Below are 19,248 nucleotides of genomic sequence, written 5' to 3' on the forward strand. Positions count from 1 at the left end.
CGAACCCGGAAGTAAGTAACTTCCGGGAACGCCGAAGGATCCACCCGCCCGCCCGCATTTCTTACCCGGTTTTGATGCGTTCTGCGCTGCCACGCATGCGCAGAACGCATACAGCGCCTGCGCGATCCTCCAGGAGCAGCTGGAGCATCGCACAGGCGCTAGTACGCATGCGTGCACTGCGCGCGTGCACGAGGACGCCGCCGGCCCCGTTTCAACCGAACCGGTTGGAACAGGGCGAGAAACCCACCCCTGCATACGATGAACGGTTGCAGGAACTGGGCATGGCTAGTCTAGTGAAGAGAAGGACCAGGGGAGATATGATTGCAGCCTTCCAATATTTGAGGGGCTGCCACAGAGAGGAGAGGGGTCAAACTATTTCCCAAAGCACCCGAAGTCCAGACAAGGAATAATGGATGGAAACTGAAGAAGGAGAGATTCAACCTGGAAATAAGGATAGACAGTGAGCGCAATCATCCCATGGAACAGAAGTTGCTTCAAAAGTTGTGGGAGCTTCATCACTTGAGGCTTCCAAGAAGAGACCGGACTGCCATCTGTCAGAAACAGTGTAGGGTCTCTTGCTTGAGCAGAGGGTTGGATTAGATGACCTACAAGGTCCCTTCCAACTCTTGTTAATCTGTAATCATCCCTAGTTTTTTTGGCCTTTAGACATATCCTGCCTTGAAATACAGCAAAACATCATTATTAATTTTCTATGAACCTAGAGAATCCATAACGCGCATGAACTTTGCATTCTGCGGTTAAACTAAAGAGAGCTTGGCAACTTTATCCATCAGTTTGACCTCTTCTTTGGCTCATCTCTCACGCTCTTCCCACTGAGGTCGAAGCCCAGACACCGACATTGTATTGTTAATGTTCCTGCTTGTGCGCATTTTATTATCTGTGCTCGGTAATGTGGAAGTTGTATCTCTGTCATTTTTTTTTTGCCTGGATGTTCTAGTGATTGATTTATGCAAGCTGTCAAGGGGTCTTCCATCGATTTGGGGGCGTAGAACTCCAATACATAAATCAACCACCTATAATCTGTCCCATTTCTAGAGGACTTTCATCAATCTTGCCAAACTTCCCGAGGAGAATTTTCTTGAACAGGTTAAAACTCTTGGAAGAAAACCGGCCAGTGTTTGTATCTTTCATTTGCTGGCTGTTATTACTCCTGTTTTTGGTGCTGGAAGGATTGGACTTTAAGTGGGATATCAAGTTTATTATACCTATCTTCAGTCTGTAAGTGGTTTTGGAGAACATTGAGGGGGGTGGGGGTGGAGGAGAAACCCCTGGGAAACTGCTGGGGAAAAAGGAGTTTTGATCTGTTTTGTTTGTGCCAGCTGGGTGGAAATCGCCCTCCCGTCCTCCAGCTGTGCGGAGATGTTTCTAAGAGGCCTTGTTGTAATTTGTTTCTCCAACTATGACTGGGAAGCATCGGAAAGCCGAAGGGGATAAAACCCAGAAGCCCCTATCTTGTCACAGGTCGACCTAAATTGCTTGAGTTGTCAGGAGGAGCCAAGTTGGAGGTGGAATTGATTTTCATTTACCTCAACCAGGTCAGAGACTTTGATGCATCTTAATTTATAGGCCCCAGAGGAGCCTTAGCTAACGTCTGGTGACTTCCAGCTAGGCCAGGATTTGAGTTGCATTCAGTTCTACCTTTTATTTCTTTTTGTTATTATCATCATCATCAGATTGTGTTGATCCACCTGGGATGAAAACCTCTTCTTTTATTGTTGTTGTTAGTTGTGAAGTTGTGTCCGATCCATCGCGACTCCATGGACAACATTCCTCCAGGCCTTCCTGTCATTTACCATCCTCTGGAGTCCATTGAAGCTCATGCCTACTGCTTCGGTGACTCTATCCAGCCACCTTCTTCTCTGCCGCCCCCTTCTTCTTTTGCCCTCAATCTTTCCCAGCATGAGACTCTTCTCCAGGGAGTCCTTCTTCCTTCTTCTCATCAGATGGCCTTGAGTTTCCTCTTCAGGATCTGGCCTTCTAAAGAGCAGTCAGGGTTGATCTCCTCTAGGACTGACTGGTTGGATCGCCTTGCAGTCCAAGGGGCTCACAGGAGTCTTCTTCTCCAGCACCAGAGTTCAAGGGCCTCCATTCTTTGGCGCTCAGCCTTTCTTATGGTCCAACTTTCACAGCCATACATTGCAACTGGGAAAACCATCACCTTGACTATGCCCACTTGTGTTGGCAGAGTGATGTCTCTGCTTTTTAGGATGCTGTAGATTGGCATCGCTTTTCTCCCAAGGAGCAAGCGTCTTTTCATTTCTTGGCTGCAATCCCCATCTGCGGTGATCTTGGAGCCCAGGAAAATAAAATCTGTCACTACCTCCATTTCTTCCCCATCTATTTGTCAGGAATTGAGAGGGCCGGATGCCATGGTCTTATTTTCTTAGTGTTGAGTTTCAAGCCAACTTTTGCACTCTCCTCCTTCATCCACATCAAGAGCCTCTTTTATTGTTATGGACCTTCATTTGCCATGTTGGCCCAGTGCAGGTCAGTTAAGTAGATGTTCTTCAACATCTCGGGTTAGATCTGAGAGAGATCTGGCCGAAAGAAAATTCCAGAATCCTGTTGTATTCCAGTATTGTATCCACTATGCTACACTGCTTCTGTCTTCCATCTAGCTGTGCATCCATCACACCTCCATATGATATATAAACCACCATCCTCCTTTCTGTTTCTAAAGATGGGTAGATAACACCTTCTCTTAAGTTTATTTTCTACATTTAAATATCCTTGTAGTTGGTGCTCATTGGAAACCAGCAACTTGAAGTGGATTTCACACCAATTGTCCATCCCTCCTCAACCAACCATTTTAAAGTTATGGATTCTTCCAGGAGAACCTTCTTTGATTCAGGGTCCTTCAGGTGTTGAGGTACATCTTTTGGTTGATGAGAACATCAATTTCAGGTCTATTGAATGTCTCTTGTGTTACCCTGCCAATGGATGACCACTGAAATGGGAAGGTCGCCTTCATCTTCATCTCCCCAATCCCTGGGAGAAGTCCACAATGGGATCAGCCATGATTAAGTAGCAATTGTTGTGGCCCGCCAGCAGCCAACACAACTGGCAGCAAAGTCAGACAGTGAGGAGGTTGGGGAGGAGCATGGGCCATTCCTGGAGGCTGGGGAAGGCTCGGACGAGGGCTCTGAGTCAGAGATGGGGCCAAGGCCGTCTGGCAGTGATCAGGTACCTTCGGAGCTAGACAGCAGTGAGGCAGAGGAACAGCTGGAGCCTGTTCCCAGTGTGCACAGACGAAAAGAACAGTGTTGACTTGGGAGTAAAGTCACAGGTGGAAGGCGATTGGCCCCTCCCAAAGGAAATAAAAGAAGAGCGAAAGGGGAGTGGGGTGTTTTTTGCAGGAAACAATTCGTTTGATTGGTCGTTAGATTTGTTTCAGAGAATTTTAGAATTTTAGAATGTTCAGTTGACTGAGCTTCATGTTTAATGAATAAAAGAAATAATAATTATTATTATTGTACAATTGTATCACAGCGGCCAGTTGTTTCGCCGGATTTGGCATTGGTTACTAGTCGGGCCCCACCCAGGGGCCTAGGACGTCGTAACGTATTTTCGTAATATGCGTGCAGATCCAAGCAGTGCGGCTTTTTGCATTTGACTGATGGTGATTTTGTCAATTTTAACTGTTTTAATTATTATTATTATTATTATTATACAATTGTATCACAGCAGCCAGTTGTTTCGCTGGATTTGGCATTGGTTACTGGTCGGGCCCCACCCAGGGGCCTAGGACGTCGTAACGTATTTTCGTAATATGCGTGCAGATCCAAGCAGTGCGGCTTTTTGCATTTGACTGATGGTGATTTTGTCAATTTTAACTGTTTTAATTATTATTATTATTATTATTATACAATTGTATCACAGCAGCCAGTTGTTTCGCTGGATTTGGCATTGGTTACTGGTCGGGCCCCACCCAGGGGCCTAGGACGTCGTAACGTATTTTCGTAATATGCGTGCAGATCCAAGCAGTGCGGCTTTTGCATTTGACTGATGGTGATTTTGTCAATTTTTAACTGTTTTAAAAATTATTATTATTATTATTATACAATTGTATCACAGCGGCCAGTTGTTTCGCCGGATTTGGCATTGGTTACTAGTCAGGCCCCATCCAGGGGCCTAGGACGTCGTAACGTATTTTCGTAATATGCGTGCAGATCCAAGCAGTGCAGCTTTTTGCATTTGACTGATGGTGATTTTGTCAATTTTTAACTGTTTTAAATGTAATTCCAGTGCTTTTGGAATAGCACCCAGTGTGCCAATTACCACTGGAATTACCACTGCTGGTTTGTGCCATAGTCGTTTAATTTCGATTTTTAAGTCCTGGTATTTTGCGATTTTTTCATGTTCCTTCTCGGCGACCCTGCTATCACCTGGTATTGCGATGTCTATGATTGTGACCTTATGTTTCTCAACCAGTGTGATGTCTGGATTATTATTATTATTATTATTATTATTATTATTATTATTATTATTTCATGTCCAAGAATTTTACAAAACACATCAAGGAATTGCAGCTTCCTGCAATAACACCAGCAGAACTGCAAAAAAACCTGTGCTGCTCGGAATAACATACAATAAGATACTTGATCGATTCCTAGGATGCTGGCAGCAACCCATGTCAACCATCAGAGCCAGTGAATGATATTTGTGATACATTTTTAAATGTTCAGTTGACTGAGTTTCATGTTTAATGAATAAAAGATTATAATAATAATATCGTATATTTTAAGAAGGTACTTGGTTGATACCTAAGACTCCGACAGCAACCCATATCAACCATTAGTACCAGTCAATGCTATTTGTGACACATCTTTAAATGTTCAGTTTCATGTTTAATGAACAAAAGAGATGATAATAATAATAATAATAATAATAATAATAATAATAATAGTAGCAGCAGCCACAAATCAACTGTGCGATCCCTGAACGATTGGTTGTGCCCTTGAAAACTTCCAGTGTGTGTTCCTCTCCCAAAGTCTGTGTGATTTACAACCCAGATAATTCTCTGTCTCTGTGTGTCTTTTTTCCCCCCCTTGTGTAGCCCGGAGAGTGTGTATTTTCTTTGTAATAAAACCTTGGCTTAGGCAAATAAATTCGCAGAGACAGTTTTACTGACAGCTGCCCCCCCCCCACTTTCTCCAACAGCCCTGTTCTCATGTAATAAAATGGAGGGGAAAGGGAGGAAGCCCAGAATGAAATTTCATCTAGGACAACGCGGGGTGCATTTTAAAAAACCAGAGCCACGCGGAGGTGTCTGCAGAAGTGCTTCTGAAGGGCCGCTCAGCTTTCATCTTGACGTGCCGTTTCAAGTTTGCCCAGCTCTCGCCCAAGAAAATAAATCATACAGTGAGGTCGGAGGTCATCCCGACCAGTTACCAGAAAGGATGAATGGGAAATATATATTTTTGGTGGGGGGGGGGGGTGTCACTTTTTTTAATATAATAGACATAAGTGGTGGGATTCTGCCAGTTTAACAACTGGTTCGGTGATTGTGTGCTGGGCCGTGCGTACGCAGTTTTAACAAAACTTAACTTATGTTGCTTCTGGGGAGTAACACAGCTGAGGTATGACAATCCACTCAGCCGTGTGAATCAGCTGAGAGGATATAGGTAAATCAAGCACAGGGGCAGGTGGGCCAGCCCACCTGATCGTCGGAGCGAACTGGTTTGCTACCCAGCTGATCGTCAGAGCGAACCAGCTCGCTACCCAGCTGATTGTTGGAATGAACCAGTTTGCTACCTGGCTGATTGTTGGAGCAAACCGGCTTGCTACCCAGCTGATTGTTGGAGCGAACCGTTTCGCTATCCAGCTGATTGTTGGAGCGAACTGGTTCGCCATCCAGTTGATTGTTTGAGTGAACCAGTTTGCTACCCAGCTGATTGTCGGAGCGAACCGGTTCGCTACCCAGCTGATTATCAGAGCTACCAGTTTGCCCAAACCAGTCCACACTGGCTGACTCTCATCCCTGAAACAGATGCAAACAATTATATTTGGGGAAAAAGAAGAAGAAAAAGGAATACGTTCTTATTTTTTTTCACCCAATGGGGGAAAAATACCGGGGTAGAAATGACTATGGGAAGTACCCATTTAGCAAATGCCTTGTTTAGTGACCGTTTGCAGTTAACAACACAGGGGAGAAAGGTTTACAGCCGTCCTTGCACTGTTGACCTTTGCAAATCTGTACAATCATAATTACAGCTGCGGTTTCCTTTAGTGGCTGCTTTGCTTAACAACCAGGCTACAGGTCCCGATTGTGGCGGCTAAACAAGGACGACCTGCATTTCCATCAGTTTATTTGCCCGTTCGCAGCAGCTGTGCTCAAAGTGGCTTGCGGGATTGGTGCAATGTCAAACAATGATCAGCAAAACCATGGGCCACTACATCCTATGTCTTAGCTTAATCAATAGATTCCTATTAAGGTTATGTACCTTCCCAGCCAAAAAAAGGGGGGAAAAGAAACCCAGCTATTATCTTCACCAATAAAAGGGAATATGTGTAGCTCAGAATTGAAACGAGGGCTCCTTGGTGCTCTCTGAGCTTGGTTGTTTTCTCACGGACGTTTTATTACCCAACATGGTAACGTTATCAGTGCTAGTTGGTGAGAAGTAGCTACTGAGGACGTTATCCTGTTTGGGCAATGAAACTTTGGCAAGAAAACAACCAAACTCAGCGATCTCTTATTATCCTTTAAAAATCTCAAAGATGATGGCTTAGCATGAGCCCCCCTCCCCCCCGCAGCTAATTGAGATTTTAGCGGGGTAACCATGTTTAAGAAACTATGGTTTATTTGTGTTATGTGAATGCAGTGAGTCAGCTCTTTGGTCTTTTGTGTTCACTTCATCAAAAGGGCTGGTGACAGTGCAAGGCAAATTGTTCTGCTACTCCCCCAATTCCTGCCCCCTTGCCTGCCCTCCACGTGTCCCTTACCCCTCCCCATCTCCCCACATATATTTATTTATTTATTCCCTCGACATTTGCTTTGGGGGGAGCTTATTACCACCCTCTGCGTTTTTCACATTTCCCTTGGAAGAGAGATTTTTGACACTGCCGGCAGGTATGTTATTTCATTAGCAGGTTCGCACCTTGTCACCTATTATCTTGGAAACAACAAGGTGTAACTTGAGAGTAGCTGAGGCAGAAGGGAAAGGGCAGAGCTCTTGAATTCTCCCGGTCTGAAGAATCTTTGTCTTTCTCTCCGTCCTTTTTTTCTGGCCACCCCTTCCGGGCCAGCTCCGTATGAAGTCTGATGGACAAGCTTTGAGGTTTTGCAAAATAACAGCCATGTTGGGTCTGGCCCAGCCGTTTACTGGAGAGCAATGTGGTAGCTCCTCTGTTGTCCTAGGATGCTCTTACCTGTCTTTCTTTGATTTCATTGGAGAAGATAACTCTGTTTTCTTCCATCCAGCCACCCATCTACCCATCTATTCAACTTGTCCATCTGTCTGTCATCTTCCTCTGACATCTGTCTGTATCTATCTTTCACATTATCTATGTATCTACCTACCTACGTATGTATGTATATATGTATCTATCTATTTATCTATCTATCATCTATCTATCTATCTATCTATCTATCATCTATCTATCTATCTTCATCTATCTCATCTCGGAGGAGCCGTGGTGGCGCAGTGGTTAGGGTGCAGTACTGCAGACCACTTCAGCTGACTGTGATCTGCAGTTCAGCGGTTCAAATCTCACCGGCTCAAGGTCGACTCAGCCTTCCATCCTTCCGAGGTGGGTGAAATGAGGACCCAGACTGTGGGGGCAAGTTGCTGACTCAATTTGCTAAAAAAAAATAATCTGTAAACCGCTTAGAGAGGGCTGAAAGCCCCATGAAGCGGTATATAAGTCTAATAAATAAATAAATAAATCTCTGTCTCTGTCACATATGCATCTAATTATCTATATATCCATCCATCCATCATTTTTCTCAAATCTCTCTCTCTCCTATCCATCTATCTCATCTCTGTCACATATGCATCTAATTATCTATATATCCATCCATCCATCATTTTTCTCAAATCTATCTATCTATCTATCTATCTATCTATCTATCTATCTATCTATCTATCTATCTATCATCTATCTATCTATCTATCTATCTATCTATCTATCTATCTATCTATCATCTCTCACATCTCTCTCTCACACACACATCTAATTCTATCTCTATCCATCTATCTATCCGTCCATATCCATCATTTTTCTCAAACATATCTATCTGCCGATATCAATCTGTCTGTCTGTTTCTGTCTGTCTGTCCATCATCCATCATTTTTCTCAAACATTATCTATCTACCATATCTATCTATCTATCTATCTATCTATCTATCTATCTATCTATCTATCATCTATCTATCATCTTTCCCCCCCTCCCATTCACATTTCATATGAGTTTATTTTTAAACATTACTTTCTTAGCTGCAAAGAAGCAGATGCAAGAACGAGTTAAGAGAAATATGAAGGGGCGAGAGGTGAAAAAAACATTTCAAAATTATTTCAGGGAAAAGTGGTAGTAGAATTAAGTGTTTGCGAGTGGGAGTCTGGGCAAATCAGCGTATAATTGCGAAGGAAGCTGCATAATTGTCTCCTGGCCAAATCTACTTGTTTGAACACCGTATTATTGCATTGGAGAAGCAGTTATCAAATTGTGATTTCAGCTGGTGATCTTCAGTGAAATAAAGATGGCTCTATCTATCTACCTGTCCTATACCTATACCTATACCTATACCTATACCTATACCTATACCTATACCTATACCTATACCTATACCTATACCTATACCTATACCTATACCTATACCTATACCTATACCTATCTATCTATCTATCTATCTATCTATCTATCTATCTATCTATCTATCTATATCATCTATATCTATCATCTATCTATCTATCATCTCTCACATATCTCTCTCACACACATCTAATCTGTTCTTCAACATTTATTTTTTATTTATTTTAATTTAATTTATTGTGACAAGTATGTATAAGATAATAGATATAAGTACGTACAAGATTATGGATACATGAAATGGATACGAATCAATGGGGACAGTAGGACAGGGACGGTAGGCACGCTGGTGCGGTTATGCACGCCCCCCTTACAGACCTCTTACGAATGGGGTGAGGTCGACAGTAGACAGTCTTAGGTTAAGGTTTTGGGGCTTTGGGGATGTAACAAGGGAGGTCAGGTAGAGCATTCCAGGCATTGACCCCTTTGTTGCGGAAGTCGTATTTTCTGCAATCGAGTTTGGAGCGGTTTACCTTGAGTTTGTATCTATTGTGTGTGTGTTGTGGTTGAAGCTGAAGTAGTCATTGACAGGTAGGACATGCTAGCAGATAATAAGTTGTCTAAGGCCAAAATTTCAACCCTGGTGGCATAAGGGATTCTATTGTGAGCAGTGGAATGGAAGACTCTTCTCGTAAATATCTCTGGACTCGCTCGATTGTATTAATGTCCGATAAGATAGACATCTTCTGAAGTGCTCCAAAATTTCAATTTTTCTCTTCTCTGGTCTCTCCCCTTGGCAGGTTACAGACGGTGGGACCATCAAACAGAAAATCTTCACCTTTGATGCCATGTTCTCCACCAACCAGTCACACATGGAGAACTACCGTAAAAGAGAAGACCTGGTCTACCAGTCCACAGTGAGGTAACTCAAGTCACCTCCTTCAAAATAGATCCAGCACATTGTAGCTGCGCAGAGATACACGAATAAGAGGTTCAACCTGTGGAATATCCAGCTCACACATTTCTTCAATCCAGCATTTTTTCTCCCCCGCCCTGCCCCGCCCCCCCCCAGGGTCAAGTTGATTTGATTTAAACAACGGAAACCCAATTATAATGGATCAAAAAATCCACGTTTAGCCGAGGAACGGAATGAAGTGAGTTGGAGGAAAGTCTGTGGAGATTCTCAGTCTTTTTCAAGAGGCAGCTGGACTTTCTGGTTTTTCTTTGAAGACATTTCGTTTCTCATCCAAGAAGCTTCTTCAGTTCTGACTGGATGGCGGGGAAGGGAAGGATTGATACTCCTTGCAGATAGCTGGTGATTTGCGTCCTTTTAGAGAGTCGTTGAGGCCACTTGGAGGTTTATCTCTGTGTCTTCAGGGTCACCCGAGCAGTGAAACTGTGTGCGGAGCCATTCATGGACCTGCTGAAAGGACTGTGTTGTAAACTGGAGATAAAGGATGTTGTCCCTCTCTGTTGGGAGAGGGCTATTCAATTTGGACATAGATGGCCTCTTTGACCCATCTTCCTTCAAATCCGTGGTCCTCTCTCTGTCCAAAATGTGGACTTTGCTGTCTTCAAAAGAGCAGCCAAGAAGGCTCCACATCAGTGGTGAAATTCAATTTTTTTCTTTTTACTCCCGGTTCTGTGGACGTGGCTTGATGGACGTGGTGTGGCTGGGTGGGCGTGGCTTGGTGGGCGTGGCAGGGGAAGGGACACTGCAAGAAATCCATTCCCACCCTACCCTGGGGCCAGCCAGAGGTGGAATTTGTCAGTGATCCGAACTACTCGAAGTTTCCGCCACCGGTTCTCCAGAACCTGCTGGATTTCACCCCCTGCTCCACGCCTATTGGCCACCCTCAGGTGAACCTGAGGTCACAGATAAACCTCCAAGTGGCCTCAATGGCTCTCAGAAAGGATGCAAATGACCAGGCGTCTGTAAGGAGTATCGATCTTTCCATCCCCCACCATCCAGAGCTGAAGAGGCTTCTTTTTATTTTTTATTTTATTTTTATTTTATCAATTTCATATATACATTCACAATTATATGATCTCATAACTGTTATTAATAATATGTATTAATAACAATTTTTCCCTACTGTTGACAATATACTTGAAGATTGCTTTTTTAACATCCCATAGATCCATCTTATCTTACAACGGTCCTACTTCTTCTTCCCTCCCTCCCTCTTTCCTTCCCTCGTTTCTACTCTCCTACACCCCTTCCCTCCCTCCTTCCCCTTCCCTCCTTCTCTCCTTCCCTCCTTCCTTCCCTCCTTCCTTCCTTCCCTCCTTTCTTTTCTCCTTCTCTCCTTCCTTACCCCCTTCCTTTCCTCCTTCCTTCCCCCCTTCCTTCTCGCCTACATTCCCTCCTTCCTTCCCTCCTTTCTTCTCTCCTTCTCTCCTTCCTTCCCTCCTTCCTTCCCTCCTTTCTTCTCTCCTTGCTTCCCTCCTTCCTTCCCTCCTTGCTTCCCTCCCTCCTTCCTACCCCCCTTTCTTCTCTTTCTTCTCTCCTTCCTTCCTTCCTTCCTCCTCTCCTTTCCCTTCTCTCCTTCCCCTTCCTCCCCTTTACCCTTCCCCTTGAAGAGGCTTCTTGGGTGAGAAGCAAAACTTCTTCAAAGAAAAAAAACCCCAGAAAGTCCAGTGGCCTCTTGCTAAGAAAGCACTTTTGGGATTGCTTGGAGAATCTGAATTAAATCAATAATCTCAGTTGGGTCTGGTTAATGAGGACCGTTTACGGCTGTTGCCATCCACGATGCCAGTCGTAAGTGAGGACTTCACAACCATGAAATTCGCTCTACAACTGCTGTAAAACCAATAGTAGAATTGTTTCGGCTCATATGGGTGACCCGTTCTACACCTGTCATGATTTTCGACCGTATAGGTAGTCCTCAACTTACAACAATTCATTTAGTGACCGTTCAAAGTTACCACGTCACTGAAAAAAATGACATATGGCCATTCTTCACACCGACAACCATAGCAGCATCCCCATGGTCCCATCACCAAAATTCAGGTGCTTGACAACTGGTTCATATTTATGACGGTTTCAATGTGGTTCCTAAAGTCAATAGAGAAACCAGTTTCATGTCACTAACTTAACAATTGCCGTGATTCCCTTAACCACGTTGGCAAGGAAGGTTGTAAAACGGGGTGAAACTCATTTAACAACTTCCTCGTTTAACCACGGAAATTTTGGGCTCCCTTGTTAGTCGTAAGTTGAGGATTATTACCCATTAATGGGAAATCCCTATTACGGTCGTAAATCAGGGAGTACTTTCTATGCCACCTTGAGCTCTGGCACACATCTTTGGGGCATCACTTTTTCTGGGCAGTTGTGATTGGGGTTGCTGACAACATGCCCAGTGTGGGATAGAGGGGATTGTGTTGCAACCGGCCACGTTCTGAGCAGAAGGGACAGGAAGCTCTCCGTTGTTCAGAATGGGAAAGAAACGTAGGAAATAAGAATTAATGCACAGAAACGTAGGAAATAGGAATTAATGCACGGCGGGAAAACCATGTTGTTCTGACCTAGGCTTCCCAAGATCATGAAGCCGACTCCTCATCCCGATAAAACCCCTTTTATTTAGTTCAAAGGGAATTCCTCTCCAGCAAAGTCCCGACCAACGGTCCTTCAAGAGATTTCACAACTGCAGATCTTGATCAGGCTTGGAGAGCTGCCAGGCCGATATCTTCCAAACGCCACGCTTTAACAGCAATTACTTGGCAAGCAGTCAGGAAGAGATCTTCACCCGAATGAATTGAACTCATTGTCTCCTGTAAACTCCCTTTCCCTTTCGCTCCTCTTTATTCCCAATTAAGCGAACGTATTGTCTCCTGCAAACTCCATTCCCCTGTCGCTCCTCTTTTATTTCCTCTGGGAGGGGCCATTCACCATCCCAAGTCGACCCCTGTTCCTTAGCTGTTCCCTTTGTCTGGCAACTCTGTGCATGCACACACTGGGAACAGGCTCCAGCTGTTCTTCTGCCTCACTGATATTTGACTCCGAAGGCAGCTGATAACTGTCAGACGGCTCTGTCCCCCTCTCTGGCTATGACACAGAGCCCTTGTCAGAGCCTTCCCCAGACTCCAGGACTGGCCCATCTTCCTCCCCAACCTCCTCACTGTCTGAGTCTGCTGCCAGCTCTGCTGGTGGGCTGCAACCCAGGGTTAGGGGAGAGAAAAGGGCAGAAATGGAGTGGAGGGTGGGAAAGGAGAACTCGGCAGAAAGGACCACAACTCATCGTGGCCCAGTGAGGCCCCCCGGGTTGTCGACAAACGCAGCTCCTGCCGTCGCTTGATTGGAGAGAGAGAGAGAGAAAGAAAGACGTGGGGGATAAGGAGTCCACATTTACATATAAATGAAGATATTTACAAATTAATGCATTTTGAGCAAGAGGAAGGTCCCAGCGCTGCAGCTGCCAAGGCGACAGCCTGCCGAAGAGTGGGCTGGCAGGGGAGGGGGATCCGGGTAGCGAGTGCCAGGCAGCAGGAGCGGGTCTTCTGAAGGGGTCTCCCCCTTCCAGGGGAGCCTCTGTTTGGGACCTGGCGCTCTCAGATCAATCCATCCAAATAGAGCTGGAAGGGACCTTGGAGGTCTTCTAGTCCAGCCCCCCTCCCCCCCCCGCTCAAGCAGGAGACCCCATACCATTTCAAGACAAGTGACTGTCCAGCCTCTTCTTAAAAGCCTCCAGTGATCAAAGCATCCACAACTTCTGGAGGCAACTTCTGTTCCACTGATGAATTGTCCTCACTGTTAGGAAGTTTCTCCTTAATTCCAGGTTGCTTCTCTCCTTGATTAGTTTCCATCCATTGTTTCTTCTCCTGCCTTCAAGTGCTTTGGGAAATCAATTGACACCCCCCTCCTCTTTGGGGCAGCCTTTCAAGAACGGGGGGGGGGGGGCAGGGGGGTTTGAGAGAGAGCTGCAGCTCACAGGTAGTCCTGTATGACTACAAAGGGGGCCAGAAATTCCATGGCTAAGCAATTCGTTTCATTCATTTTATTACCTTTATATGCAGTCATTAAGCAAGTCACACCCAATATGGTGTCCTTTCTGCTGCAGTCGTTAAGTGGAGCGTGCTGTCGTTGGGAGGACTCCTTCATTACGCTCCCAACTTGTTCCAGGTTGCAAATGGAGCTCGCCCGATTCCCAACTCACCGCCACCGTCATAAAAAGCCCGTCAGATGCCAAACTCCCCAATTTTAAGGGTGAATTGACCCCGGGGATGTCATAAATGCAAGGACTGGTGGTACGTTGCTTTTCCCCCAGCACCATCGTAACTTTGAATAGCCGCTAAATGGAAGGTTGTAAGCAGAGGCGGGTTTCACATAAGTTTATCACCGGTTCACCCCGTACCTGCCTTCCATGCATGCGGTTTGCTCTCCTGCACGGCATGCACGCAGCTTAGAAAATGTGGCTAAAGAAGACAGCACAGAGCCGGGATGGGGAGGCAGATTACTGGTTTGCCCGAACCAGTCCAAACCAGCTGAATACCACCTCTGGTCGTAAGTCGAGGCAGATCTGTACAGCAAAAAAAGTCTGTCTTTTGCAGAAGACCCAGAGAAACGTTTAGGTCCTCCAGTCCTCCAGCAAATTGAGGATGGGGTGGGGGTGGGGGTCTGAAGGAAGCATTGATTTTGCTTCCCCTATATATAAGTGGGCTCGACCTCCATTCTCAGGCTCCTATCCTGTTCCAACTTTTTTTTTTCCCAAATGGCTTCCCATCGCTTCCCTTCTGGGTTCTGAGCATAATTATGCACATAAAATATATTCCCACAATGGGGTTTGCAAACGGAGGGGGGGGTGGAGGTGGAACGGAGGGAAATTGAAGGAGCTTTTAATGAAAGGAATAAATCTTTTCATTTATGGCTTCCTCGGCCACTTTGCAGGACAGGAAGAAGCGGAAAGGCAACCTCGCCCTCTGTCTCTCTCTCTCTATCTCTCTCTTTCTCTCTCTCTCTCATCAAATGTAGCTGTTGTGGCCCACCAGCAGCCAGCAGAGCTGGCAGCAGATTCGGACAGTGAGGGGGTTGGGGAGGAAGATGGGCCAGTCCTGGAGTCTGGGGAAGGCTCTGATGAGGGCTCTGTGTCGGAGGCAGAGATGAGGCCACAGCCGTATGCCAGTTATCAGCTGCCTTCAGAGTCAGACATCAGTGAGGCAGAGGAACAGCTGGAGCCTGTTCCCAGTGTGCGCATGCGCAGAATTGCCAGACGAAGGGAACAGCTAAAGAACAGGGCTCGGCTTGGGAGTAAGGCCACAGATGGATGATGAATGGCCCCTTCCATAGGGAATAAAAGAGGAGCAAAAGGGGAGTGGAGTTTGCAGGAGGCAATTACTGTAGTTCGCTGAATTGGTTCGTGATTCTCTGAGACTCCTGGCCAAGTTCTGCAGATCTCAACCTGGCAGCTCTTCAAGCCAGAGAAGGTCTGTGACTGTAAATCCTCCCTCGAAAAGACTTTGCTGGATGTGAATGAGCAGAATTCACAGTCAATTAATAAAAGGTTTTTTTTGCCATGAGTTTGTTTCATGCTCTTGGGAAGCCTCGGTCAGAACAGTAGCCAAGGCCGCTCTTGGTTCAGCCCCTGGAGACAGGCTGGATTGGCGAAGGAAGGGCCTTGGGTTCAAGTCCTCCAACTGACCCCCTTTATTTCTGCGGCTGTCTCTGGAGACCCAAATGCAATGTCTCAAAAGGCTTAATTTTCTTTCCAAGCTAGCCCCCAAACGTCCTCAACCCTCCTTTGATTCAGTCCAGCTGCTGGCGATAACAGGGCATCTCCATGTGAATGGTTTAAAGAAACAGGGGTTCACCCTCCCCCCCAATTTCCTGGTCCAACCTTCAGTCTGGGACCTGAGAATTAAGCACACACCACCCCAAAACTAAACCCACTCCCTCCACCCTGCTTCCCTCTCCAGAATGAAAGTAAACGTTGACCTCAGCAAAACATCAGCCTTTCCGCTCTGAGTGGTTGGGTGTTCTTGAACCCATCTCTCACAGCCAAGCCAGCATGGGCATTGGCAAGGAATAATGGGCATTGTAGTTTATTGCAAGGTTGAGAGATACACAGATCGGCCCCCGCCTGTCTTGAGAGTCTGCGACCTAGAAAGAAGTCTGGACAGGATAAAATAGGGAGGGTAGGCCAAATATTTTGTTTCCATTATTTCCTTCCTTCCTCCCTCCCTCCCTCCTCCTTGCTTTTTCTTTTATTCCCCCCTCCATTCCTTTCTTTTCCCTTCATTCTTTTTTCTCTCCTCCCTCCTCTATATTTTCTTCCTTTCCTTTCTTCATTTGTCCCTTTCTCCTTCCTTCCTTCCCTCTCTCCTCCCTCCTGCTCTCTTACTTTTGTTTTATTCTCTTCCTCCCTTTTTCTTTCATTCTCTTATCTCTCATCCCTACCCTCCCTCCTCTTTATTATTCTTTCTCTCCTTACTTCTTTAGTCTTTTTCCTCCCTCCCTCCTGCCTTTCCTCCCTTTGTCTTATCCCTCCTTTCTCTCATCCCTTCCTATCTCATTTCTCTTCCTCCCTCCCTCCTATTACCTTTCCCCATCCCTCCCTCCTTTTGTTCCTTTCTCTCATCCCTTTCTTTCTCATATCTCTTCCTTCCTTTCTCCCTCCCTCTCTCCCATTACCTTCCCCATCCCTTCCGTCCCTCCCTTCCTCCTTCCTCTCCTCTCTCCATTTCTTGCTTTCTTTCCTCCCTCTCTCCCTCCCTCCCTCCTTCCTCTCATCTCTCCATTCCTTTCTTCCCTCCTTCCTCTCATCTCTCCCTTCCTTTCTTTCCTCCCTCTGTCCTTTTGTTCCTTTCCCTCATCCCTTCCTTTCTCATATCCCTCCCTCCCATTACCTTCCCCATCCCTTCCTTCTCTTCCTTCTTCCTCTCATCTCTCCATTTCTTTCTTTCTTTCCTCCCTCCCTCCTTCCTCTTATCTCTCCATTATTTTCTTCCTTTCTTTCCTCCCTCCCTCTCATCTCTCCCTTCCTTCCTTCCTTTCCTCCCTCCTTTTGTTCCTTCCCTTCGTCCCTTCCTTTCTCATATCCCTCCCTCCCATTACCTTCGCCATCCCTTCTCTCCCTCCCTCCTTTCTCTCATCTCTCCTTCTTTCTTTCTTCCCTCCCTCCCTCCTTTTGTTCCTTTATCTCATCCTTTCCTTTCTCATATCCCTTCCTCCTTCCCTCCCTCCCTTCCATTACCTTCCCCTATCCCTTCTTCCCTCCTTTCATCCATTTCTTCCTTCCCTCTCTCCCTCCTTCCTCTTATCTCTCCATTCCTGCCTGCCTGCCTTTCTTTCTTTCCTTCTTTTCTTCTTTCCTCCCCACTTCCCTTCCAAGGTTCAGAAATCCACATTTTATGCCGGCTGCCGTTTGCACATTTGCAAATTATATCCATATAATCTAGACAGGTTCCCTCTGTGTCTTTTCCCGCATGCCTCCAGAGTGAGCGCACGCTTCCTCTCGAAACGGCTCTGTGTGACAGGCATTCCTCTGATTTGCCTGCCGCAACCCTGCCAGTTTCAGCGGGCATCCACGCCGAGGTGCAAGCATTTCAAACTAGTCAGGAATCTGCAACGAAAAAACAACAACAACGCAACAACAGGTTTTCCCCCCCTCCCCTTTTCTGGCTTGCTTGTTTTCGGACAGTTCCCCCCCCCCCCCCCGCCAATCCAGCTAATTAATTACAGCTGTTTGCTTCTTCTATTTTTAAATCCTTTGCTGCCAAAACCCTAATCAGCTGCTCATTCATTGTGTGTCTGCAACTTGGCTCACTGCCTTCGTCCCCCAACCACCAGCTTGTGGTCTTTTTGTGAGTAGGCAGTTCCTGGGGAATGGTGTGACATGGCTCCCCATAGGCTGCCCCCCTCCCCCCCCCCAAGATCTTCCTTCCTGTGGGTTCCTGCTGACCCTGGTTCAGGCAGCACCCTAAGTTGTAGAGCTGCAGTGGTAAAAATGCTATATTCGGGGGTGGGGGGTGGGATAGATGGCCTTCAGAGTCCCCCAGAAGGCTTAAAAGCTAAATGAAACGGTTCCAAATGAGGATTGGGTTGGTCAGGTAGCCTGCCTGTGTATATGGTGGTTCCATTTATTCAGCGGGATTTTCATTCCTTAACTTAATGGTGTCTTTTATTATTTTCCTTTTTTTTTTCATAGCCATCTTTTAAAAAACAAGAGTTGTTAAGGTCATAGGAAGGGCAATTTTCCCCAAAGTTAGTTCTTGAAAGAATTGTTGTTTTCTTCTGAATTTAGCGCAGGCAGGTCGCTTTTTAAAGATTGCTTCTTCAATTATTTTCTTTAGAATTTAGCACTGGTTGCTTTGGAGGTTTTTATCTGAGTTGGATTTCAAGATGATCAAATTACAGATTTATAGAGGCTTTCAAGAAGAGACTGGACGGCCATCTGTCAGGAATAGTGCAGGGTCTCCTGCTTGCCTACCAGAAGGGAGAAGCTTTATGCCGAGGTAGACTGCTTCTCAACAGGGAGGCTCCTTCTGCAAAACTTTTATCCAAATATATAATTAAGACATGCTGAATTCAGGCTCTATTTCCTCCCAGGTGGTTGCGCAGGCTGGAAAATAAAAGGGTTCCCTTCCCCCACCCCCTGCCCTTCCCAGGGATTTTCTCTCTATCAGATAGGCTGCTTTTGATTGTGGAGGCTCCATCTGTAAGGATTCAACCTAACGATCCACGTTTCCTTCGGCTTCAACCAACTATACTTTAACGGATTAACAGAGTCGGAAGGGACCTTATAGGTCATCTAGTCCAACCCCCCACTCAAGCAGGAGACCCTACACCATTCCTGACAGATGGCAGTTCAATCTCTTCTTGAAAGCCTCCAGTGATGAAGCTCCCATAACTTCCGAAGGCAACTTCTGTTCCATTGCTTGATTGTTCTCACTGTCAGAAAACTGATCCTTAATTCCAGGTTGAATCTCTCCTGGTTCAGTTTCCATCCATTATTATTTCTTGTCTGGCCTTTGGGGGGGGGGCTGGCTTTGGAAAATAGCTTGACCCCCTTCCTCTTGGTGGCAGCCCCTGAGATATTGGAAGGCTGCTATCCTGTCTCCCCTGGTCTTTCTCTTCACTAGACTAGCCAGGCCCAGTTCCTACAACCGTTCTTCGTATGTTTTAGCCTCCGGTCCCCTCATCATCCTGGTTGCTCTTCTCTGCACTTTTTCCAGAGTCTCAACTCAATTCTTGTTGATTGGCAATTAAAGAAATTTGAGATAAGAAAGGGCCAGGCGTTAAATGAACAGAACAAGGTGGTTAAAAAAAAAAACTTTGCAGGAAGTAGGATTAAGCTGGAAGGGATTTTGTGGCGGTGACTTTAACTAAGCCCAGTTTCTCAATTTACACGTTGCCCCCAGACTTAAGAACGAAGTTTATTTCCATAGATTGGATCTCAGGGGGCCGGCTTCATTCATCGTAAAATCACTCATCCAGGTTTCTTGGAGGAGAAAAATTGTGGCTTTGGCACCAACGGAGCAGA

At 45.8% G+C, this 19,248-nt stretch overlaps 1 protein-coding gene across 1 annotated transcript in view; it reads left to right on the plus strand.

Moving 5' to 3' along the window:
• Positions 1 to 6,609: 6,609 nt before the first annotated feature.
• The window catches only part of IGSF21 (immunoglobin superfamily member 21), an 80,080-nt gene continuing 67,441 nt past the window's right edge, over positions 6,610 to 19,248 (plus strand). The window contains exons 1-3 of the mRNA XM_032232209.1: positions 6,610 to 6,634; positions 8,458 to 8,510; positions 9,571 to 9,692. Coding sequence (XP_032088100.1) covers positions 6,610 to 6,634; positions 8,458 to 8,510; positions 9,571 to 9,692 — 200 coding nt within the window. The remainder of the gene's footprint in view (positions 6,635 to 8,457; positions 8,511 to 9,570; positions 9,693 to 19,248) is intronic.

Source organism: Thamnophis elegans, chromosome 15 (genome assembly GCF_009769535.1).
Source record: "Thamnophis elegans isolate rThaEle1 chromosome 15, rThaEle1.pri, whole genome shotgun sequence".
NCBI classification, from domain to species: Eukaryota; Metazoa; Chordata; class Lepidosauria; order Squamata; family Colubridae; genus Thamnophis; species Thamnophis elegans.